We start from the raw sequence: 26,717 nt of genomic DNA on the forward strand, positions 1-26,717 counted from the left end.
CATAACATAACATAACATAACATAACATAACATAACATAACATAACATAACATAACATAACATCTATAACATAAAATCTTTTTTAATGATACTAAAATGGTCAAAATACTTGCCAAGGTTGCATTCAACATGAAAACTGCATATCTGAACACATGATTTTACCACCTCTCCCAATGTACTGTCACTATTGTTGTTTAGTAATAGTATGCCTCATAGTTTTGGGTCCTTCGAGTAGTTTGTGTAATTGGGACATTTCAAAATAATTCCGAATCCACCTTGGCAGGGCCCCCAAGGACCTCTTCTTCCTTTGTGGTTTCAGCCACACTCACAGTTGCCCCTTCTGCTGTGGGACAGAAAGCATGTCGCCCTTTTTCATTACCAAGGATGTTTTTTGTCCATAGGACTTTGCAGCTTTACATTTGAGGGTACCAAGTCGGTTTCAAAGGATGCTTGGTCAGGAAAAGCACACGCCTAATCTGTTGTGGCCGTGATTCCACTGTAACCCTACACCCTCCCGCTGCTGCTCGTTCTTGGAGACCCCATTTAAAAATCCCTCTTCCACATAAACTCTCCCAGTGGAGGGAGCTACTACAGCAGGAAGTGTGTTCATCCACCTGATCTTCCTTCCATTTGGTTTCTATTGCATACAGTCATTATACAGGCCCTATATCACGCAGGACACCTTCATACAAAAGTAAATAGTGTGCTGTGTCTACACGTTCCCTACGTGTCCTTACCTTCCTCTGCCCCACCTTTCTCCCTTCCATTATTCCTTATATGGTTTTTCTTCTAGTTTCGTGTCATATGTACATATATGATTTCGTGTGTCTATATGAAAGCTCACCACCATGTAAGAGAAAAAAATATGTTGTTTCTCTGAGGTTGGTTTAATTGTCTGCGTATGATTGTCTCCAAGGGGATATGATTGTCTCCATTTTCCTGCAAACAATGTAACTTCACTCTCTCTGTCCCAGTGTGTGTGTGTGTGTGTGTGTGTGTGTGTGTGTGTGTGTTCTGTTTCCATTCCTCCTTTGTTGCACACCTAGTTTAGTTCCGTGAATTAGCTACAGTGGATGGTGCTTTGGTGAGCACCGTGCACCGTGCAAGTGTCTCTGTGGTAGGACTTGAGTCCGGTGGATAAATACGAAGCTACATTTGAATTACACAGTAGTTTTAGGTTTTTTGGAGGAACTCTTTTTTTTTTTTTTAATCTGTAGAAGTTAGACTAGTTTACATTCCCAGCAGTGGTATAGAAGAGTTACTTTTGTCCACAGCCTTGCCAACGTTTTTAAAATGATCGTCACTCTGGATTGGGATAAAATGGAATCTCAATGTACTTTTAATTTGTATTTCTCTGGTGACTGAAGGGACCCATTTACTGGCTGGTTTTTTTTTTTTGAGAACTGTTGGTTTTACCATTCCATGTATCAGTTAGTTTGTTTAATTTCTTGTTGTGTCCGTTTTTTGTGGGGTTTGTATATTGAAGATAGTCACCCTATGTCACGTGGATATCTAGCAAAAGCGTTTTCTTTGCCACGGTGAAGCTTCTTAAGTTCACAAGGCCCACATTTGTCAATTGTTAGCATTTCCTCAGCGGCTGGAATTTTATTTAGAGGGTTTATGGTTTTGTTTTGTCTTTTGTTTTGAAACAGCATCCTATGTATCTAAGGCTGGCCTTGAACTTGCTATGTAACCAAGGCTGCCTGTTAACTTTCAGCCTTTCTACCTCTGTCTCCCAGGTATCAGAGCCAACTGCCCTAGCTGGGTTCCTGTTGTGGAATCGGCTAGCCATGTGTTTTGTATTTCTGTTTATTGTTTTTACTATAATTCTTCATAGGATGCTTTGAACATTAACTGCTACATTTTATTATTATTTTTTCACATTTTATGTCTAAAGTGTGCTCGCCAAAAACTAGATGTATGATTTTTCTGTATTACACGACTTCTTTCAATTGTTCACATGCAGAGAGTACTCAGTGGAGAGTTGGAGGGAAGTTACTGAAAAGCATTAACTTATCATGTACACAAAATAATACACTCGTTAATTTTGATAGAATCAGAAGACATCCTGTTAAATGAAACAAGCCACTCACATAAGGACAAATGAAAGATGTTCTAATGAATTAGTAGAAGCTGAAAACATCAATCTCTTAGGAAGAGAATAGACTTGAATTCAAGAGAGACCGGGAAGGAGAGAGGGAGAGGACATATGAGAGAAGTCATACAATAAATACCAAAATACAGTTGTTAGGGGGACTCATTCCTGGTGTTTACAGCACAGACTGGGAGACGTAGTCTGTAACATTTATGACAGATCTAAAATAACTGGAAGAGAAGAATCCATGTGGCACAATATAGACGTGAGGCTTAGCAGTACTGTGGTTTGATCATTACATATTATAGAGTTATACCTCCTATGTACTCAAAAACTATGCACATCTTATCACGCTCTAAAGATTAAATTTTAAAATGAATCTTCACAAGGTTTGTGAGTGCTAAGGTAAAACCTCAGGAGTTATGGGAGGCTCAGGAAACTATGATTGTGTTTTACACTGAGTTGCCGTTATAGCTGAGAAAACCATGCAAGCCTGGTTTGCTGGCAAAGGACTCGCTTACCATTAAGAACAAATGTGAGCGTGTGGCTCTTAAATGCGGGCATTAATAGCAGCCTGCTTGGATTTTATTGGGATATTTAAGGATATTTAAGCTGTCCTTAAGTAAGGAGAGAATGAAATTCCCAATGTTAGTGTCGCTCCCGCAGGACATTTTTCCTGAGAAGAGATGCCCGCCGTGGGAATGAGAACCCCAGGGCCCATCACCCTAACTCCTATGACACCTATCTTTAGTGCTAAGAGGTGTTTCTTGGGCAGTGTGCTTGAGAATTGGCCCAGTCACAGTTCTGAAACAAGTCAGCTTTCTTTACTCTTCTTATAACTCTTTGTATATACCCTTTCTCATCTTCTAGTGCCCCCGTGAAATCCACATCTTCTGTTTACTCTAAAGCCACCATTGTCTCCCAACCCCAAATTGTTAAGTCCTCCTGTATCTCAATGGAAGCATCCCATTCTCTCCGGAAGGCGCTCTTGGCTGAGAATCGGGAAGACACTCTATGTCAGTAATGTAAGGAGCACAACCTCCCTCCTTAGTATGGGCTAAGATTTTTTTTAAATGCCTTCTTTTTATAACTAAATTAAGTTTTTAAAATAAATTGATTTCTTTTTATAACTAAATTAATTTTCTGTTGGAATAAATTTAAGTACTGGTGAAAAAGAAATGGATTAGATCTAGACAGGCTTAGAGACCATATATTTTAAATACTAACTGCTATTTATTAAGTATTAGGTCCTAGAGGAAGTATGTTCAACATCCATGGTCTCACCTAATTCTCACAGTCACGGAAAGGCCAACATCAGTATTGACCAGTGGTTCTCAACCTGTGGGTGTTGACCCCTTTGGGAGTCATATATCCTGCACAGCAGATATTTACTTTACAATTCAAAACAGTAGAAATAGTGCAGTTATGAAGGAGTAACAGAATGAGCTCATGAATGGGGGTCATCACAGTATGAGGATTGCAGCGTTAGGAAGATTGAGAATTACTGCTATAGACACTATGAAGAAGAAAAAAAAAAAGAGAAGAAATTGAGACACAAACATTTAAACCGTTTTCCCCCAGTGATGTCACTAAGGAAGTGCAGAGCTGGGGTCTCCACCTTGTGGTGTTATAGTGAAGTTGCTGGGTTTTGTCACTGTCCTGACATGTCACATTCAGGGGAGGAGAGTGACTTAACTGTACAGTGAGCCAGCGTGTTCTCTGTGAGTATGTTCAAAGCCACTCAACTTTCTCCTGTCCTTTGCTAGTCTCACAGAGTTCTTTCAGACAACCTCCCTGACTATTGGAAGGTCTGGTAGGGTGACAGTTTAAGAGTTTCCTGTGGCGGTTGTTCAGTAAAGGTTGTTACAATCTGGGTTCTGCCGCTCCGACCGCATTTGACCTGTATTTAATTAGGCTTGGTTGCTGAGCTATACTTGTATTTCACAGAAATCAGTCACAGCATAGTCCTGATAACTCAGCTGATGAAGCCAGAAGACAGAGACTGAGACACAGCCCTGGGGATTTTAACTCCGAGAACAGCCCTGCAAATGTCAGGCCACTTTATTAAATTATCGTTGAAAAATTTTCATCAGTAGAAATTGGAACATATGATGTATCGTTACGAACAGGCAGGGCTTGGCTGGATGGTGGAAATGGATGGTATATAGATGGTGGCTTCCACCAGGAATTTAGATCTGATTCTACTTGAGATACTCTCTCTTGAGGAAGACTCCATTTCTGTGGGACACTCGTTAGCTATGACCCTATAGAGCTAGATGATGTCCAAGAGACTATTAGTTGTTGTTGGCCAAGATTAGTATTAGTATTATGATTTTTATCTCAGCTGGTGAATGACTTTAATTTAATTCTGGGTCAGGGAGTAGAGAAGAGGACAGTGGCTCTTGTCACCAACATCGTGGTAGAAAGCAGAGCCAAGCCTGATCTTGTTCTCGAGTGCAGGCTCTTGCATTCATGAAATACTCAAGCCCCTGGTATGAAAGTGGTGGTCTGATGGTTTCTACTCCCTGATTTCTCCCACATACTCAGTGGTTGTGGTTGGCTTCCAACATGGTGTTTTAGCAAAGATGGGATGTAGTAAAGCCTGTAGCGCTTCTGATAGCTCATGGCTTCACTCTAGTTCGTCAGCTATACATCCACACAGCAAATGGCTGAGTGGTCCAAAGTGTTATTATTAGGATGGGTGCCAGCCATTGCTTCTCATTATATGGAGGGGTCTTTCACCTACTACTGTCCCCTAGTTGCTTTTCTCTATGTTTTTTTTTTAAAACCTCTCTGTGTTCTATGACAGTTTTCCAGCAATAGCCAAGTCTTAGTAGGAAGAATACAAAGTAACCAATGGAAACTCAGAAACTAGGAAGGCAATGATTTCTCCTGCATTCGTCTTCTGTCAGATACACCTTTCTATATCGTACAGACATGAGCTGAACATTCTGAATAGCATGAGGACATCAACTCTTTTTGGTATGTGTGCTCTTGAGTCACCATGATTGCATTTACCTCAGCTCTCATGAGAAGTGTCTGAGGAAGCAATAGTGGCAAGATTAACTCTAGCATTAGCAATAGGCATCTCCTCTTTACATTACCTTTTGAGTTCAAACAGTTTCCTCAAATAATAACCTTAGAATTGGATTTTGTGTCAGAGAACTATTAGGGTTGAAATTAAGCATTAGAAACCCCTAGAGAGGCTGTCACAGAAGTTCTAAAAACTCTAAGCCTTTTCCTGTTGTTAAATGTCAAGTTTCCTTCATTGCCTACTGCAATGAGGGCACAGCCTCACAGTTTTGAAGTCGGTGGCGTTTTAAAACAAACTTAGGCGAAAACTGGTAAAAAGTGCTGTTTTCAATGCCCGTTTTCTTTCAGATTTCAGTACAAACAGTTGAAAAGTCAAGTATAGTAATCTGGTTTCAAAGAAACTTTCTCAGCAGCCTGTGAGCTAATGGAAGCCATATGCTCCATCCCCTCAGAAGGCTCAGAAGCCTTTGAGAACGTACATAGGAAGGGGGTATGTGTTTTTCCAGAAGAACTTTTGAGACAATATTGTAGTAGACCTTCTGTTAAAAGAACCAAGCAGCATTTATACATAAAATTGAGGTTAATAAATTGAATTAAATTTTAAAACACAAGATTTGTCTGATGCTGCTGTATCTGAGAAGTTGTTCACTTAACTGTAACCTCAGAGAGTGGATGATTCCTCCCACACCCAGGGGCATCTGGGATAAAACTTGGCAAAGGTAGTACATTTTTACTGAAGGGAATCGAGCTGTCTCATCCCTGTGGGCTCTGAACATCTCAGAAGCACATTTCAGATGTTTTATGAGGAGCTGCCATATCTGCTGCATGTGGTAATTTTACTGGTACCCATAATTTTAACTCTAGTGTTAATTTTGGCAGACTGGAGGAGAGGGAAAAGCACATTAGTCCTGAGGAGCAAACCTCAGTCAGGCCCGAGTTAGAATGAACTGTGAAGGTTTTATTATGCAAAGGGAAAATATGATAGCCAACCCATTCAACCATTTCTTTAAAAATGAAAGCCTCTCCCAAGTCAGATAAGCATGGAAGTAATTTTTACAACACCTTGAAATACAGCTGGGCATGGGAATTGTGTTGTGATTTGAATTTTTTTGCCAAAATCCTGCTGAATTAATCGAGAATTATAGACTTTTGGAGCATGAAGAAATCACTGTTATAATTCCACCTAACCCTTATTTTACAAGGAAACAGACTCCTAGGTAGTTAACCATATCTGTCTTAAGAGTCTGGATTCTGGGCCAGGAAATGGCTCAGTTGGTATAAGCCCTTGCCACCAGTGCTGATGGTCTGAGTTCAATCCAAGGAAGCACATTGTTGAAAGAGAAAACAGGCTCCTGGAGTTTGTCCTGTGGTCCCCATATGTATGTACACTGTGGCATAGATGCCCTCCCAATATATATGAGGTAAATATGAAGGCACATGATATTTGAAAAGAAAAAGGCAAGTGAATTCTTAGCTGTGTATCTCCCAATGCTGTCAGAGAATAGGAGTGTCCAATTCTAAACAACTCAGTTTCCCAACTAATGGTTTAGAATTGGGACACTCTAATTGGAATATGGTATATGAATTTAGGATCTAAGATATGAGTTCCATGAAGGATAGAAGAAGCTCTTCGAAACACAGTAGAGATTAAATGAACATTTACACTGAAAGGTAGCACACGGAGAAACAGAATAATTGATACTGAATAAAGTTTCTGTGTATGTGTGCGTGTGCGTGTGCATGTCTGTGTGTGTGTGCACACACACGTTATTCATGGTGGCAAACCAAGTACACACAAACATGGATGCTGGTAAACATGGATGCTGGTATATATATATATATATATATATATATATATATATATATATATGTATATATATATAGTTTTTTTAAAGATTACCATTTATTACAAATGCTCTTTGAAAAATTACAACTTTTCTTGTCTTACACAGTTGTATGGAGAAGGGTTTTTAATGGCTTACTGAAATAGGTGTATATGCTTTTGACATAGGTATTCTTTAGAAAGCCTTTTCTATTCTCCCAGTGTGTGTGTGTGTGTGTGTGAATGTAATTGATCATAAATATCACAAGAGTTGTATACTCTTTTTCATATGCAAGGGTCATGGGTGAGGCAAACCTGAACTTAATGACTGAAAAGAGACAATGTCATTCATAAAAGATAGGGGTTTATTGTAGTGAGTTATGTATTATTTTAAGTGTGTACCCCTCCCCCTGAATGAGAACCCAGAAAGGAACACTTTTGGAGCTTGAATGCCTAAAGGTATTTGATAGGTACTCCACAGTTCTTGAATAGATGGTTACTTGGGAGAGATGGGGGTGGGGGAAGGAATAATTCCAACTAAAGTAACTGACCAGAAGTTGGAAGATAAAACAGAGAGTAAAAGTGTATGTGCTAGTTAGTGACATTCTCCAAGAAGGAAGGGAGGAATGTAGAATGGGTAGACCGGAAGATACAGCCAGTGTGTAGCTAGCGTGTCTTGTTGTGTCAGGCCTTTCTTGTTGATGTGGGGGGTGGCAGTAGTCAGCATCACTATTCTGCAGTTACCCGAGATGATTTTCTCACACATGCATGTCACACAATATGACCCCATGAAATACAGGCAATGCCTTGATTAGTGAGACCAAGTTCTAAGCCTTCTGGTCTACCAGGATCAGGTCTCAGCTTTTCTTTTCCATTTCACCCCAGGCTGTTTCAGCCGATCCCCAGAGCTGCCAGCTCGCCATGCTTGGTCAGCATGCCCCTTCATGTTCTGCAGGTTTTCTCTTGCCTCTAATGGGAGGGGGACCATATTTGGCTCTCTTTGTTGATCCCACTAACTTACCTGTCTCATGCTAACCAACTCACAGAGTAATTTATTAGAAAACAGTGTCCACAATTTGACTGACTCATTTTAAATGTTAAATGCTCTTCTTCCCTAATGACTGGAACATTTTCCGGTTTTTGCACATTATCAGTTCACTTAGGAGGAATACATTGAATACTTACTCTGATTTTGATATTATATGAATTATCCTAGTTAGGGCATTTGTACCCCCAAGGACTATTTAAATATTTAAGTAGATTTTTTTATAAGAAAATAAAGCTACAATAAAGCCTGGTTAGTCATATTTGTTTTGTTTTGCTTTTCTGGTATGGTAGGGTAGAATGGTAGCTTCTCAAAAGGAATTCTTTAACCCACAAAGTACCTATGAGCTCATGGTTGACTTTCCCTAAATACGTTCAAACACTTTCTGACAGTAGAAAAATTCATCCTATGAATTATAAGCAAGTATTGCTCTGGAGAGATGGTCCAGTGGTTCCAGAGGACCCATGTTCCATTTTTAGCACCTACATCAGGTGGCTCGCAACTGCCTTTAACTTCAGCTCCCTAGACTCTCACACTCTTTTCTGGCCTCTGAGGGTAGCCACACAGGTAGCATATATACATACATGTGTATACATCCACAAATAAAGTAAAAAATAAAAATACAGACAAGTAAGCTACAATTCAGAGTTTTTGCAAAATGCTGTTATCTTTGAGTCATACATTTTAACAGTATTTGTGGTTTCTTGTCCTTGAAAAAGTGTGGAGTAGTTATTGAAAGAATTTTCCTTTTTTTTTCTTTAAAATATGATTCATTTTTATTTTATGTGTATGTATGTTTTGGCCGCACACATCAATGTACACTACACACATGTCTGGTGCTCACAGAGAACAGAAGAGGGGGTCAGACCCCTTGGAACTTGAGTTAAAGATGTTTTGAGCCACCATACGGGTGCTTGGAATTATATCTGGATCCTCTGCAAGGGTCACAAGCACTCTTAACTGCTGTCTCTCCAGCATTTGGAGGAATTTTCCTGTGGCATATTTTAAGAGTGACTACTTGGCTTGTCAGTCATGTTGCTATAAATAAGATCCCCAGGAAATCTTGATAACTTCGAAGGTGCTTTGCTGTGTTGAGATCTCTAACATGATCTCCTTAACAGATCTCACACTCGTATCCTAAACTTCACCTAATATATGATTTTTTTCTATGATAAATACTGTGTTTGGGGGCCATCTGTCATGAAATTAATGAGGGAGAGTCTTAAAAACAAACAAACAATGGTTTAGTGTATGTGTTCTCTGTTCTGTAATTGCTTAATAAAATCTGAATTAAAATTGGTTTTTCTAAAAGTACTCCTTATATTACATTGTTTAAGAAAGTACTTGTCTACTAAACATGTAATGGGTATCTAGTGTGAACAGTACCTAGTATAGGTACTGGGAATGGGGTGTTCAGGCTTCTTTCCTTGTGGAGCTTATATTTAGTGGATGAGGCAGATGGTATAATGGGCACACACACATTCAGAGAGCAAAGACAGCACTGCCTTGGGTGGTCTGAGTGGGGCTCCCCGAGGCTATGGTGTTTTACTTGTGATGTACGTGATGACAAGGGCCAAGTCCTGGAAGGGTTCAACCCACAACCACCTGTGGCCAAGAGCACGCACACACAGACACATAAACACATACATAGAGACAGACATACGCAGACACACACAGACATACACACCACAGACACACACAGAGAAACAGGCAGAGAGACACACACAGACATATGCAGAAACATCCACAGACACACAGACATATGCAGATACAGAAACACACACACAGTCATTTGCAGACACAGATACAGACACACAGGGACATGCAGACACACAGAAACACACACACAGACAAACGCACAGACATACACAGACATATGCAGACACACATACACAAACATACGTAGACACACATACAGTCAGACACACACCCAGACACATACAGACACACACAAACACACACATAGAGACACATAGACAGACAGACACACACAATCACAAAGACACACACATACACAGACACACATACAGACATACACACAAGACATACACACATACACACACAGACAGGCACACACACATACAGTCACACACAGACAGGCATACAATCACACAGATACAGAGACACACAGAGACACACACACAGACAGACAGGCACACACTTATACAGATACTGACACAGAGAGAGGGAGGGAGGGGGAGGGGGACGGGGAGAGGGAGAGTGGGGAGAGAGAGAGGGGAGGGGAGGGGAGGGAAGGGGAGACAGAGAGAGAGAGAGAGAGAGAGAGAGAAAGAGAGAGAGAGAGAGAGAGAGAAAGAAAGAGAGAAAGAGAAACCTAGCAGGCTGCAGGAATAAGAGGTCCTGAGCCTGTCATGATAAAGGAGGTGTGGTGAGTGAAGGGGTGAAGGGGTAGGGAGTTGATCCCACAGAGGTGGGTAGATGGAACTCTGCAGGTCCTGTAGAACTCATAAGGAATCGGATTTCTCTGCAAGTGTCAAAGGCAGTGCTGTGGGGTTTCATGAAGGGAAATGGCATGATTTATGACTTCTTACGAGAGGACCTTGGCTGCTCTGTAGAAAGGGGCTATTAAAAACCGAGGAAGAAAGACTGAGAAACATGAAGCCATTCTAACAGTCTGGGGGAGAGATGATGGATGGAGTTTTCAGTAGAAGTGGGCATGTGGGAGACATGTCTCTACATCCGGTGTTCAGGGACCAATGCAAGGAAGTATTGATACGGATCGTGTGCAAGGAAGCGCTGGTACAGGCCGTGTGGACTGACCTGGCAATGGATGTTATGCTCTTAATGCGGGATAACGATGAGATGGCCAGGAGCCGGATACTTAGAACATCCTATTTCATTTTCTTCTGTATCCCACTTTAAAAGTTACTGTACATGTTCATTGTGATAGTGAAATGAGCGTTGTCTTTTCTTTTTCCAAAAGTACTTGAAGCGTGCTCACAGCTTCTGCCTCTCATGGTGGGGCTGAGAGAATGAAAAGAAGCTACTAGGGTTGTATAGAAACGAACTATGAAGCAGAAGGACAAGCAGAAACTAGTTGCTTTTGCTAATTGGCATCTGTGTAGAGAAGCCTTTTGTAACCTATGCAAAAAAATCACAGAGTATTCCAACCTGTACTTTCTAGCAATTACATTTAGTGTTTCTGCTTGTCCTCCACTAGACATTATGAAAGCTTGTCAGAGGGGTCTGCTTTAGGAGAGTTCGGAGTCTGTGGGCTCCATGTTAAATCCCTTCCTAGTTTTTTTGATTCTTAAAAAACAATCTCCTTGGGCCTTTCCAGAAGGTAGATTTGGTTCGTAAGTACTATCACCTGCTCCTCTCGTACCCATCTGAAGCTGGAGCAGAGCTGATGGAGCCCTCTAGTGATGCACTGGGTAGGGGAGACTGAACTGGACCTGGCTTGGGGAGGGACACAAGCCCCAAGTGTCGGACACTGTGTTTCTGCTGCTCTGACCAATACAGTTGCTGGATTTAGCCCAGCACTCGGGGATCTCCATTGCCCTAACTTCATTCATTACATCATTTCAAAGATGGGGTCAAGTTCATCCCTTAGAGTCCTCTGTATTCTTCTGCAACCTAGAAGTTAGAGCTCAGCTCAGCGTTACATGTTCTGACAGCAAGGAGGCTGCTCTACCTTAGAGCACTGAGACATCTTCTGGAGAGGATATCGCTTAATGTTACAGGCTGATCTGAGCCTTGGCTTGGGCCAGCTGTGTTAGCTTATTACGTGAGAAAGCATGCTGAAGAAGCAACCATAAAAAGAAAGGGAGGGGCTGCAGAGATAGCGGAGCAGTTACCACCAAGTAACAGTCTTCCGGTGGATCTCGATTCAGTTCCCAGCACCCTTTCCCTCTCCTCCTTTCTGTGCATGTGCCTTTTCTCTCTTTCTCTTCCTCTTCCCCCAATCCCTCTCTCCCCATGGTGACTCCCCTGGCCTCAATCCTTGGGGCCAGTGAACTCGGCCTGGAGAAACTTCCTAATAACCTGCCTTTAATATAATCTAATCCAGCTTGAATCGGCTCATTTCATTGGGTGGCTGACAATGGCCTGTAACTCCAGTTCCAGGGGCCTCATTGGGTGCTACACACACACACACACACACACACACAAATCTTAAAAGAAAAAAAATTAAGATCTTAAAATCTTTAAATAAATCTTAAAAGAAAAAGGAGATTTTTACGTAAATATGGTCAGTAACTGAAGTTAGGAGGCCACAGGAAGTCTATTCTACTGGTTGTTTTCATCTGTTTTGTAGAACTTCTCTCGTAGTGAAATCTTACAGAGTTAAGTATCATACAGGTGGCAGTCAGCTATCAGGAGCAGCCCCTTTGCTCTCCCGGTCTCTTCCTCTTCTGAGGCCATCCTGATAGATTATTTCTTTGCCGCTGATGGGATGAGCCAGTTCAAGCCAGATTAGATTATATTAAAGGCAGGTTTATTGGGAAGTTTCTCTAGGGAAAAGGGGAGGGGGAGCAGGAGAGGGGAGCCTCTGTAGGAAGGGCAGCCTAGTCCCTGGGCAGGAAAGTTCAGGGTTGGGGACAGGGTATGCCAGGTAGAGACTGAGGCATGCTGGGAAAACCTGGAGGCCAGGTCTGCTTTGGTATGTAAAATATGTACCTCAGTCCCCTGTCCTGAGGTCCAAAACCAAACAATCCCCATCCTAGAAATGTCTAGGAAATTCTAGGAATCCTTGGGACCCAGCTGGACCATCTGCAAACTGTAAAGAGTTTAGAGCCAGAGAGCCAAGTTTGTTACTGGCTGATACTCAAGGACTCAGCATCTCTCACCCTTCAGTGCTATCTCTTCAGCCTCCCCTGTCTCCACCATCCCACCTAGCAGGCAAATAGGTAAAAAGGTCATGGTCTTATTCCACTGTAAACTGCCCTGCCTTCTTCCAGGAGATCATCTGCAGGGCCGTCATAGCCTTCTTCAATTCACATCTGCTTTGTTAGTCTTTAAGTTTCCTCCACTGACCATTGTTCCTCACAGGATGAAAGCCTTGAACACTCATGTGTGGTCCCATGGTTGTCCCTGCAGAGCTGTCTTCCTTCTCTGAAGCTCCCCAACACTTGCTTATAACACCCCCTAATGCATCCTCACCTCCCAGGTACCAACCACCCTCATGCCCCTTGACACTAGGCCCCAGAGTGTCCTACTTCTGAATCTCTGTCAGCGGTATATGCTGCTGACCTGTCTTCTCTTCTGAGCTGGCTGTTCCTGCTGTGTGTTGTCTGTCCCACAACACCCTGACCTTGATCTCTGTGGCTGTCTCCTTCACTCAAATAGAACTGTCCCAAGGCAGAGAAGGGGTACTTCTCTTTCTTTGTGAGCTCCTGATTCCTCTGGCAGATGTCAGACACATGAAGACCCTCGGCATTTGAATGAACGGGTCACCGTTACTCACGACAAATGCATTTCTAGGAATGTGAACAGTTGCCGTTTCATAAATCATTCATATGCTAATAAAATAAAATAAAAAATTATTTTCCAGAGCCTCGTTTGTTACAAGACGTTAGCACTCTAACTATTACAACGAGCTCTCATGCTTTTAAGGGGAGTTTTGCTTGCCGAGATTATTTGAACATCCACTGTGCGTGGAAGTCTTTCCACCAGAGTGGAGTCCGCTGTGATCCCAGCACGTTTCGGTGTTCAAAGCTGATTGACTTCATAGTGTGAGGAATAGAAGAGAGGCATGGGAGGGCGTGCCCGTGCGAAGGCCTGTGTGTGACAAATGGTGGGGTGTTCTAATGAACCCGCTCACTTGCAAATTTGTCTTCCTGCAGGTGATGTGTCACCAATCAGTATGTCCCCCATCAGTCAGTCACAGTTTATTCCACTCGGGGAGATCCTTTGCTTGGCCATCTCGGCAATGAACTCTGCGAGAAAGCCTGTCACCCAGGAGGCGCTGATGGAACACCTGACCACGTGTTTCCCAGGTAACGAGAAAGAACCGAGCTCTTTCCAAAGGGATGCGGGCTGTGGATGTGGGCTGTTGGATGCAGGCTGTGGATGCAGGCTGTGGATGTGGGCTGTTGCATGCAGGCTGTGGGTGTGGCTGTTGGATGCAGGCTGTTGCATGCAGGCTGTGGGTGTGGCTGTTGGATGCAGGCTGTTGCATGCAGGCTGTGGGTGTGGGCTGTTGGATACAGGCCATGGGTAGGGGCTGTGGATGTGAGTTCCAGGGCTTTAAAGGAACACTAGGAGAAAAATACTTCACTCAAATTGACTAGACACCTTTCTTCAATGACTTAAAATAATAATAATAATAATAATAAATAATGCCAGTCCTTTAGCTGTAGTGTCTTTTATAGTACCACAGGTATAGTACCTATTATTTTATTTTAATTTATTTTTATAATTTAATATAATACTTTATTTAACTTGATTCTTAGGGTGAAAAAAATAAGTCAGTTTTGTAAGAAAATTTTTGGTGAAAATGACCAAGATTCCACTCACCATTTTGCAGCTGAGTCTTCCTTAAATGTATAAACCCCGGGTTCTCAGAAACAGATGGAACACTTAGTCTTAAGAGTTTGACAATAGAAATGAATAATGTCAAAAATGAACATGTTCCCCATGCTCATGCTATGAACCAGTAAGTCTTTAAAAAAGATTACTTCATGAATCGAGACTTCATTTTAAAAGGAAAAAAATACTTATTTTCCTTTCAATTTAATTTACTTTTTATTTTATGTGCCTTGGTGCTTTGCCTGCATATATGTCTGTGTGAGAGTATCAGATCTAGGAGTTAGAGACAGTTGTGTGCTGCCATATGGGGTCTGGGAATTGAACCTGGGTTATCTGAATGAGCTGTGTTCTCAACTACCGAGCCATCTCCCCAGCCTCCATTCTTTTTTCCCTTAAATATTGCAAAACAAAGACAATAGCACCTCTGCAGTACAAATGGTCACTGATGATTCCGGTGGGAAAAATTGTTTGGAGTGATATATACTAAACACCCATGCCCCATCTCAAGTGAGGTACCTCACTATTCCACTGGAGTGCAGTGCCCCCAGCCAGCAATTTGAAGTCCAAGGTTACAAGAGAATCTCAAATTCCCATGTGATGTGCAGTCTCTCAAGCAATTTTCTATGTGTGCTCATGTATAAATGGATGGACAGTGTACACTTTATGGGGCTCCTGTTTTGCCAGCCTGAAGACTACTATCCCTCTTTCTAGATCGAAATAGGAATCACATTAAATATGAATGCATGGTACACTTGATTCAGCTTTTCAAAGAGACGTTAGGACATATAACCTGTTGGCTGAATCAGGTTTGGCTACAGTAATACTGGATGATAAGCAACCACAGACAGCCAGAGATATGCAACAATAAGCATTTATTTAGGTCCTAGGTCTGAGGGTGTCCCAGGAGTCGGCTGGGACTCAGAAGGTGGCCCTATTCTTGCCTATACTGCATGTCTTTGGAAAAAGACCTTTTGGTCATATCTTATCCCCTAATATTGCATTAATAAAGTAGAATATTGCATTGATAAAGCAATCTTGCCTTGGCCTGAAGTCAAGATATAGAAAGCACAGAGAGAGAGAGAGAGAGAGAGAGAGAGAGAGAGAAAGGGTAGAAGAGCCAACTGTATGAAGATTAATAATGTAACTCTTCATCGTTGGTCTCCATACTTGACCTTTTGCCTCAAAGAAACTTTGCATTTCCTTCTCATTAACTTCCCCTCTCCTTTTCCCCCCTTACATTCCCTGTTTTGTTATTGGGTTTGTGTTTGTTTGTTTGTTTTGTTTTTAGTTTTTCAAGACAAGATTTCTCTGTGTAACCCTGGCTGTCCTGGAAATCCCTCTATAGACCAGACTGACCTGAAACTCTGAGATCCTCCTGCCTCCGCCTCCGCCTCCGCCTCCGCCTCCGCCTCCGCCTCTGCCTCTGCCTCCCAAGTGTTGGGATTAAAGGTGTGTGCCCTTCTCACTTTTTAAACGTCAGTGTTTTTATATTGTATATGCTATTCAAACACTAATATCAACCTATCCATTCAGCTATGAGTAATCTTAAATGTTACAGCATTTCATTATCCCCAAACATCCTTTCTTTTCTAGCGGCCAGACAGCCCTTTCCACTGATGGTGAGATATACAGATCTATAGATCCCCAGGGAAGAGGCCGGGTGACAGTCTCAGCCAAAGCTGTCCTCCTGGGAATGAAATAAAATCCTTCTTCTTGTAGTATGCCTATGCTACTGCTTCAGACATCAAACAGTCCAGCTGCTTTTAAAGTCTCCATGTTGTTAGTTATACAGCTTCACAGGAAGCCACGCGTCTTTCTCAGAAGCAGTTCCGTGCCACCCATGACTAAGAAACAGACAAAAACAAAGAGTTGGTATTCGAGAGCCAAATATTCATCCATGCTGAGCAACAAATACTACCACAAAGTTTCAATGCATCCTAAAAAAAAGGAATCGATGATGCTTAAAGTGGTACCTGCATTGCCAGCTTCTATGGTAAAGAGGCACCAACCAAACCTTTCTGTCTGCACACACTGGTGACTATTGGCCAGGTAGACATTTGCAAGGACACCATGTAGATTTTACAAAGCACGGCCTGCAGGCCTAGAAGGACTGCACCCCCTGTCTTTGTGAATAAAGTTTTATCGGAACACAGATGTCTCTGTATTATCTTTGGCTCCTTGGACATAGTAGTCGAGCAGAGGAGTTCCCAACAGAAGTCACATGGCTCACAAAGCCTACAAGATTTACTAATTGGCTCTTCATGGAAAAACATTGACAAACCCAGGTCCAGGACACAGTCATAATTATTTCAATTTTTCTTTAGTAATAGCTCTTTTTTTTCTTTAGTTTTAAGTTTTTGCTTGTTGAGACACAGACTCACTGTGTAGGCCACACTGGCCTTGAATGCTTTTTAATCATCTGCCTCTACAGATGTACACCATTGTACTTGACTTAATAGCTCTAAACATTTAACTAGTATTTCATAAAAAATGACACTTTCTTGCCTTGCCTGCCCTCTTTCCTTTCTTCTCCTTCTTTTGTTCGTTGCTTTTCGTTAGCTATGTCAGGACAAAACATCATTGAGAACTTAACATTGTTTAAGCTCTCCTTGGGAAAAAAAATCTATTTTCAGGGACAGTAGAAGTCTGGAGGGTTTTTAATACCTTCTTTGTTTTAAAGGTAAGACAGTTTGCTATTTGAAAAAAAGCGGGGGGTTGAAGTCTAACAAAGTATTATTAAAATATTTAAATTCTTATATTTGGTGCGTGTTTTATAAATAAATAGAAAGATAGTTTAGAATGTGATCTTTCAGTACTTTGGAATCGGTATTTCAAAGAGTAAAGTTTCCTAGTAAAACAGTACTCTGAAACAAATGATAGTATATGTTTTTGTTTTTTCTTTTTTTTCTTCAAAGTCCTGCTCTCCTCCCGGAACCCACTTTATATGGCCCCTTCCCCATCATCTCCTCCCCTTCACCTCCGAGAAGGAGGAGGCCCCCCTGAGTACCAACCCACCCTGGCACCTCAAATCGCTGCAGGCCTAGGCGTATCCTCTCCCACAGAGGCCAGACAAGGCAGCCCAGCTAGGACTCGGAATATACAAGGCGGGCAGCAGAGACAGGATAGGCTCCTGCTCCAGTTGTTGGGGTACCAGCATGAAGACCAAGCTGCACATCTGCTACATATGTGGGGGGGGCATGGCTAAGTCCATCCCATGTATGTTCTTTGGTTGATGATTCAGTCTCTGGGAGCTCCCAAAAGTCTAGGTTAGTCGACTCTGTTGGTTTTCCTGTGGAGTCCCTATCCATTCTAGGTTCCTCAGTCCTTCCTCCAACTCTTCCTTCTGCAACACTCCTGAGCTCTCTCTAATGTTTGGCTATGGATCTCTGTATCTGTTTCCACTGGCTTCTGGGTGGAGCCTCTCAGAGGACAGCTACGCTAAGCTCCTGTCTTCAAGCATAACGGTATCATTAATAGTGTCAGGGATTGGTTCTTGCCCATGGGATGGATCTCGAGTTGGGCCAGTCAGGGTTGGCCATTCCTTCAGTCTCTGCTCCATCTTTGTCCCTGCATGTCTTGAAGCAGGAGAAAGTTTAGGTCGAAGGTTTTGTGTGATTTGGTGTCTTCATCCCTCCACTGGGAGTCCTGCCTGGATACAGGAGGTGGCCACTTCAGGATCTGTTGTATCCCCTTCACTGCTATGAGTGAGCTGAACTTTGAAAATCAGTTCAACAAATTCTATGCACCAGTTTCCAATACAGAATTGCACACTCATGTTTGCTTTTGTGTGTGGGTGGTACGTATGCCGTGTGTGTAATGTGTATGTGGTACGGTGGTGTGTGTGTGTGTGTGTGTGTGTGTACACGTGTGTGTGTGTGTGTGTGTGTGTGTGTGGCGGGGTGAGAAATACAGCCATGCTGGAGACTGAAACCAGGGGCTCGTACATGCCAAGCAAGTTTTCTACCATAGAACTACACCCTCCACCTAAGAATTTTTTTTTTTAAAAGATCTTAAGAGAATACTTGTTTTTCAGATTTCTAAAGAACCGTTCACCCTTTCATCCTGGATAAATGCTCAATTACACTGGGCTAATCCTTGTTAAGTTGTTAGAATCGGGTCTTTCTGGAAGCAAGGCTGACTCACTTCAGGCAAACAGAGGACCGTGAGACTGGATGTAGGGTGGAAGATGGCTTAGCCTTAACTGCAGAACATTTCCTGTTCTCTCTGATTCATCTTCCTGAGTTCTCACGCAGCCCATGTTCTTCACAAATGAGAATTATAACACAGTGACGGCCATTAAACATGTCAGTCTAAAGCTGGACATGGCGTCGTGTGTCTGTAGTCCCAGGTTCTCTTGAAGGTAATAGAGGAAGATTGTTTGAGCCCATGGCTTTCAAGCCAGTCAAAACAGTGAACACAGGTCCTATCTCAAAACAAAAACCTTTTAATCTAAGATGTTTTGCATAAAGCACACACCTGTGTGTTCTCTGTTCTGAGAATTAATCATATTTGCAGGTTTAAGGCAGAACGTGGTTCTGAGACATCCCGTAGTCACAATGCGTCTATCAGCCTTTAACTATCAGCTTTTGCTTTGGAGGCTGTGAAGGCGTGGAAAGCAGAGAGGGGCCGCTCTAGCTCTGTGAGATTACCGCGCTTGCTTTTGTTCTTGGCTCTCTCAAGTTCTGATTCATGATACACTACAGGTGTACTGTCTGGAAATGATAAAGCCTGCAAATGACCAGCACTTTGTCAGGTGAACTGTGCACGTGTCTACCAGAAGAACTAGTAGACTCAGGGTTAGTGAGATGACTGGAAATGTCAGGCTTAAAAGTAACGTAAGTATAAATATTGTCCACTTTCAGTTGAACCAGAAATGTCGAGGTAGATATAAAAAGATTGGATCACAAGGGGCAAACATTTGTGGGTTTTTTTTTTTGTTATTGTTGTTTTCAAAGTAAATGTTGATTGACTGATGTAGCTGACAATCAAAGGTATATGAAATGCAGAGCGTTCTTGTCCCTTTATTTGGGAGCAACTAGAGAAATTTTTCTTAAGGGCTAATGTTATGTCATGCTCATGCTTCTATATGAATCTGTGGGTTTTCCAAGACCAACAGTAATGACTAGCCTTAATATGATTCATGGGCTAGAGAGATGGCTTGGCAGTTGGAAATGCTTGTTGTTCTTCTAAAAGACCCGAGTTAGATCCTCAGCACACGTTAGGCTCCTCCCAACCGAATCACGTGATACTCTACCCCCAGGTGATCTGAAGTCCTCTTCTAGCCTCTGTGGGTACTCTTATACATTTGGTATTCTCTCTCTCTCTCTCTCTCTCTCTCTCTCTCTCTCTCTCTCAAAAAAAAAAAGTAGCTCAACTTTCTTTAGTAACACAAGGTAAATTAGTTAATCAAAAAGAAACTACATTAAGCAACCATTGTGCCCACAGACTTCCTCTCCCTGAGCACGTCAGACTAGCTCTAATGCATTAGATCCCATTTTCATTGTTTGACAAGACTGAGAGCACACAGACTTAGTTCTCAGCTCATCCAGATGTTCCAGTTGCTACACCACATCTTTGGAAGGTAATCTGGGTTTCCTTAGGTCCTGACCCAAAGTTGGGACTACTAACGGCTAGTGTTTATTGAGCAAGTGCTCTCTGGTACACACTGTTGTACGTGCTGGTCATGTAAACTGCCAGCAGCTCTGTGAGAATAGATGCCCCAGAGCGTAAGTTGCCAGCTGCCTCAATGCTACCACCTGCTAGGGCTGCTACAGTGGTACAGGGAGAACAGCAAAAAAGCTGCAATGTACAGTTCTGGAAACCAGAACTCCTAAGTCAAGATGTCTGCAGGGGTGTCTGTTTCTTTCTGAAAGCTGTGAGTGAAGCTGTGTCCCGAGCACCTCTCCTTGACTTGTGGGTGGCCATCTTTGACCTGTGTCTCTTCGAGTCGTTCTCTTCCACCTATGCCTCTCTCTGTGTCATTTTCCCCTTTTCAGAAGGACATTACTCCCAGTGGATTATGGCCCATTCTAATGACCTCATTTTAACTTGACTACTCCTGCAAAGACCCTATCTCCAAAAAAGGAAAAGGTCAGTTGGAGGGGACCACTGGGGGTGTGAGAATTTTAAGATGTGAAGAGGCATCAACTTTGTATCACAATTAAATCCTGCAAAAAGAAAAGGTTCATTTAGGTCCATCGTTGGAAAGGGTTCAGCCTGTGGTTAGATGGGCCCATTACTTTTAGGTCTGTGGTGAATCTGCTTTTGTGGTAAGATCACGACCTGGAAGCAGAAAAGGAGAGGAAGGAGCCTGGGTCATACTTTGCTCTTCAAGAGCCCCATCGGCCCCAAGACCTCCCAGTAAGCTTCATTTATAAAAGTACCACTTCTTCCCATTAGCAATGAGCCAAAGATCAAGCTTTTAACCCATGAGTCTTAGGGAACATTCTGGATCTAAACCATAGTAGGGCATGAGGTAGGGAAAAAAATAAACAATCCAATCAAAACACAATTACAGAGATAGACTGGGCTTCCAATCTAGCACTCTGGCCTCAGAACCTAAGCTTTCAATCCCCATATTGTACTGCTTTGACTGAGATGGCTGACCCCTGCAAAACTGCCATGTTTGTGGGTCAAGGACTGGCAGTATTTATGTGATTTGATCTGGTCTGTTTCTAAATTATACCATTCAGATCAATTCTTTAAATATCACCACCCTTGATGTGCCTGACGCTGACAAATGCAGAATATTCAAAAAATAAAATAAGTAGCCTGCAGCCTGGAGAATCTATACTCTCCTGAGGATTTCTCTCCTTGACTCTATCTGTTCTGGTAAAGAAGGCCTAAGGATTCACACGGATAACTTGGGAAGCTTTGTACACCACAGTACAATGAGACATGTGTCCTACCCTGTATTTATGTTCTAGCAAATACAGATGTTTGGGACTTAGTGATCAAACTGATAGTGTTTTAGTGTACGTTTACTAGTGTGTAGACACTTATTAGGGATACCTATTAGTGTGTGGACATTTATTAGCGGCACTTATTAGTGTGTGGACACTTCCTAGGGCTCGGCAGTCAGACACTAGGAAAGCCACCTCCATTAGCTAACTTTTACCAAGGATAATATTCTCATCTGACTGTCACTACCGCAGTAGACAGTTTCAACACGCAAAGTGGTGGGTTTCAAAGTTACAAGGCATGTTGGAGTGGTCCAGTCCTTTGTTCAGGGTTGAGACCTCATGGTTTTTACCCCATCCACTTTGGCGTGCCTATTGTTGTTGTCCTTGTTCACCCCATGCTTGGGTAGTCATGGTGGTGAGACCGTATGGGTGTAGCTACCAGTTACTAAAGAATGGGCGAAATGGTGTCCCCCAGGGAAGAGCAACCAAGTGTTTATCCAATACCAAATGTCACCTCTGAAAGTATACACATGAATAACGGAATCCAGACTGAGACTCTTTCACTAAGAGTATATGTATGCATAAATATAAATATAAATATAAATATAAATATAAATATAAATATAAATATATATATATATATATATATATATATATTTACAACAAACAAAAACAGAAAACATGGGTTTGTTTCTTTTTCTCAGTTTATTTATTTTCTTTACATCCTGGTTGAAGCCCCCTCTTCTTCTCCCAGTGCCCTCTCCCACACACCCTACCTCTCCCCCTTACCTCTTCTCCTTCGGCTCTGAGATAAGAAGGCCCCTCCTTGGGTACCAACTCACTCTGGCACATCAAGTTATAGTAGGACGAGGTTCATCCTCTGAAGCCAGACAAGGTAGCCGAGCTAGGGGAAAAGGATCAAAGGGAAGCAACAGAGTCAGAGTCAGCCTCCTGCACCACTTGTTAGGGAGCTCATAGACACATCTGCTACATCTGTGTAGGAGCCCTCAGTCCAGCCCATGCATCCTCTTTGGTTGGTGGTTCAGTCTCTGTGAGCCCCCATGAAGGCCATGAATTTGAAAAAGAGAGCCAAGTGTGGTATACAGAAAGGCTTGAGGGGATGAAAGGAAAAGGGTGAATCATCTCATTCTATTATAATCTCAAACTTAAAAGAAGTTTTGAAAAGGAATGGTCAAATCTAGTTGCCCTTTTATAAAATTTATAAAAAATTTACTTAAAGTAATTCCATATATGTGTGTGTGTATATATATATATATATATATATATATACATACATACATACATATACATGTAAAGGTTTCAGCCTGTGGTATATTTATAAATATATAAAATTTCCCCTCTGATATTGAGCTGTTTTAACCTCCCTTATCTTATTGAACAAATTTTTTTTCTGAAAATTTATGCAACTTTTCATCATTTTCCTGCCCTTTACAAAATAGTCTCTCTTTCATGATGCTCCAGAAAGGCTTTGTAGCAATAGCAATCTAACTCTCTAACTTCCCTGTCTGTCTTGTAGCAATTGCCTGGATGTTGGGGATGGAACCCAAACAAGGTCTCACACATGCTGGGCAAAGAGTTCTTCCACCCATCTTATCCCCAGGCCTCTTCCTGTTCTAACACCTTTTCACTCTCTAGGTGGTAATATTCGTAGGAGTCAGCAGAGAAAACTGGGATTCACACTAAACATAATAAACACCTTTGAAGCCTGCTTGAATGTCGTGAGGTGATACTTCAAATTTGGCAATGTTAATAGGACTCTGAAAATCGGAGAGCCACAGCCTGTCCCTTCCTCCCTCTCACAAGCATCTCTGTTTTTGCTCGTAGGTGTTCCAACCCCAAGCCAAGAAATTCTACGGCATACCCTAAACACACTGGTACGGGAGAGGAAAATCTATCCGACTCCGGATGGCTATTTCATTGTGACCCCACAGACTTATTTCATTACTCCTTCCCTCATAAGAACTAACAGTAAGTGGTACCACTTGGACGAGAGGGTACCTGACCGGTCTCAGTGTACCTCTCCACAACCAGGAACCATAACGCCCTCTGCCTCAGGCTGTGTTAGGGAAAGGACATTACCCAGAAAGCACTGCGATTCTTGCCACTGCTGCCGAGAAGACGTGCACAGCATGCATGCCTCCACTCTGCAGAGGAAGCCCGCCAAGGACTGCAAAGACCCTTACTGCCCTCCTCCGCTATGCCAGGTGCCACCCACTGAAAAAAGCAAAAGTACTATAAATTTCTCCTATAAGACAGAAACTCTCTCAAAACCTAAAGATAGTGAAAAGCAGTCCAAAAAATTCGGACTCAAGTTATTCCGGCTGAGTTTTAAGAAAGACAAGACCAAACAGCTGGCCAATTTCTCTGCCCAGTTTCCTCCCGAGGAGTGGCCTCTGCGAGACGAAGACACACCCACGACTATCCCCCGGGAAGTGGAGATGGAAATCATCCGGCGTATCAACCCGGACTTGACGGTGGAAAATGTCATGAGGCACACTGCACTGATGAAGAAACTTGAAGAAGAAAAAGCTCACCGGAGCAAAGCCGGGTCCTCCGCCCACCACAGTGGAAGGAGTAAAAAGAGCCGGACTCACCGAAAGTCCCACGGGAAGCCTCGGTCACACAGCAAGACGCGAGTGTCCAAAGGAGATCCTTCGGATGGCTCGCATCTGGATATCCCCTGTGAGAGGGAGTATGAATTTTGCGACCCTCTAACCAGGGCCCCCAGAGAGGGCTGCTTCATCATTGAACACAAAGGAGACAACTTCATCATGCACAGCAACACGAACATGATCGAGTCCCATTTCCCCATGACGCCAGAATGGGATGTGTCTGGCGAACTGGCCAAAAGGAGAACGGAGATGCCCTTTCCCGAACCTTCCAGGGGAAGCTCCCACTCCAAAGTGCACCGAAGCCACAGCCATACCCAGGACCGGAGGTCCAGGAATGAGAGGTCCAACAAGGCCAAGGAGAGATCTAGGTCAATGGATAACTCCAAAGGCCCCCTGGGCGCTTCTTCTCTCGGGACTCCGGAAGACCTGGCTGAAGGCTGCAGCCAAGATGACCAGACCCCAAGCCAATCATACGTCGACGACAGTACTTTAAGGCCTGCGCAAACGATTGGTCATCAAAGGGCTCATATTCCTTCTGCCAGCTATAAAGAGGTGTGCATTCCAGAAATAGTTGGTGGCAGCAAGGAACCTTCTAGTGCTTGTAGCCTTTTGGAGCCAGGCAAACCCCCTGAGAGTATGGCGTCCTACGGGGAACTCAGCCCTTGCCCGGCAAAAACAGCTGTGGATGACTACTTTCAGTGCAACACCTCGAGCGAGACTGTGCTCACAGCACCGTCACCTTTAGGGAAGAATAAGGAGGACCATGACACTTTGACCTTGGTGGAGGGGGTAAAAAAGCTGTCTCCATCTGAGAGGCAGACCCCCCATTCTTCCAGGGAACCTGTTGGGCACAAGGAGGAGTCACCGAAAGGGCCAGGTGGGGGCCCTGCAGCCTCTGGTGGTGTGGCAGAGGGATTGGCCAATGGCCGTCTTGTTCAACACCATAGTGCGGAACCCAGCAGCCTGGACAAAAGGAAAGAAATATTCAGCAAAGATACACTGTTCAAACCTCTACACAGCACCTTGTCTGTAAACAGCTATCACAAATCTAGTTTGTCCCTCCTCAAATCTCACCCGAAGTCACCTGTTGACACACTGCCAGGCCGATGTGAGAAACTGGAACCTTCCCTTGGGACATCCTCGGCCCAAGCCATGCCTCCGTCCCAGCGTCAACAAGAGTCTGGAGGGAACCAGGAGGCTTCTTTTGACTATTACAACGTCTCTGACGATGATGACTCTGAGGAGGGGGCCACCAAAAACACAGAGGAGGAGAAAAACAGAGATGATGTGGGCACCATGCAGTGGCTCCTCGAGAGAGAGAAGGAAAGAGACTTGCAGAGGAAGTTTGAGAAGAACCTCACCCTCCTCACCCCAAAAGAAACTGATAGCAGCAGCAACCAGAGAGCCACCCACTCAGCCCGGCTGGACAGCATGGACAGCAGCAGTATCACCGTGGACAGTGGATTCAACTCCCCACGGTAGGGAGAACTGTCCTTCTGTATACGCATATACCTGCCAGGGCCTGGGGCTTTATGCAGATAACTGGTTTCACAGTCTCAGATTGTGAATGAGGGCTGTGAGTTGTGTGAGTTGTGTTGTTAACAGCCTGTTTCTAACTTCTTTTTCAGGAATTGAAAAAAAAATGTTTCTGCAGCTGTAGAGATCACCAATCTGGACTGGTGGGTTGGTTCCTTCCCTAAACCTTGTATCAGAGTCTGATCTGACTAAGACAAACACATCCCAGTGTTTTTCTTCTATTGTGTTGACATCCAGGAGAAGGGATTTTTAAAAAAGTCCTTCAAAAAAAAAAAAGTAATATTCTGGATTCCATGAATATAGTCTGTGTGTGGAGAACAGTGGAGAGTAGTTTGGTACAGTATAATGGCCACTCCTTTAATGTGGAAATAGTAGTGGGTTTTACAATCTTAACAAAAGATCTGGAAGTTTGATGCCGCTTCAATTCCTATGCTGTGCGTGGTGGTCTGTTCTACTTGGTTAGATGTTTTCTTTTTCCACCTGTGCAGACAGAGACAAGGAAGCGTGTTCCTTTCACAAAAGTTAGGGACCTCAGCTCAGTTAGATCAAAACAGTTGCCCGCACTTTTATTCCCCAACCTGTAGAACTGATACTGTCTGTGTGGACACTGCCCTTTAGTGTCCTGCTAGCTCAGCAATACCTGAGTGTATAAAACCCCGATGGCTCTCTCCCACGCACTGACATTGTTTAGGGGTGACACACACAGCCAGGGATGTCACGCTTCCTGTTTTTCTCCGTAACTCTTTCTTCTCATTAAACAGCAACTTGGGATCTAAATCATGCTTCTAAATCCTGCTCCAGATTGGTGACTCTAAGATGTAGAAATGCTCCTGAGAGATGTACATGTCTTTGTCATCTCCAATTCTCAAGACCTCATAATATTTATAATCACCATAAGTACCCACATAGGTACCTCATTCGTTCATTTATGTTACAGAATTATGATGAACTTGGTTTTGATCATTTCACCCTATTACTGGGTATCTTGGGGACACGTTATCCCCAAAAAACCAGACATGGAGATTATTATAATGTTAATTCTACAAGTAGGCATTTGCTATTTCTTAAAGGACAGGCTCTTGGCTTGCTATTATTTTGGTCATATAACCTTGTTTTCCAAGCTAACACATAAATAGGTGGTCTAACGTCTAACAGACATCTA

The 26,717-nt window shown here is 43.0% G+C and overlaps 1 protein-coding gene across 1 annotated transcript in view; it reads left to right on the top strand.

The window, feature by feature from the left end:
* Window positions 1-26,717, top strand: part of Stox2 (storkhead box 2) — a 104,977-nt gene that overhangs the window by 72,619 nt on the left and 5,641 nt on the right. The window contains exons 2-3 of the mRNA XM_028757696.1: window positions 13,800-13,952; window positions 23,232-25,497. Of these exons, the coding sequence (XP_028613529.1) occupies window positions 13,800-13,952; window positions 23,232-25,497 (2,419 nt within the window). The remainder of the gene's footprint in view (window positions 1-13,799; window positions 13,953-23,231; window positions 25,498-26,717) is intronic.

Source organism: Grammomys surdaster, unplaced genomic scaffold (genome assembly GCF_004785775.1).
Source record: "Grammomys surdaster isolate TR1022 unplaced genomic scaffold, NIH_TR_1.0 126178, whole genome shotgun sequence".
NCBI classification, from domain to species: domain Eukaryota; kingdom Metazoa; phylum Chordata; class Mammalia; order Rodentia; family Muridae; genus Grammomys; species Grammomys surdaster.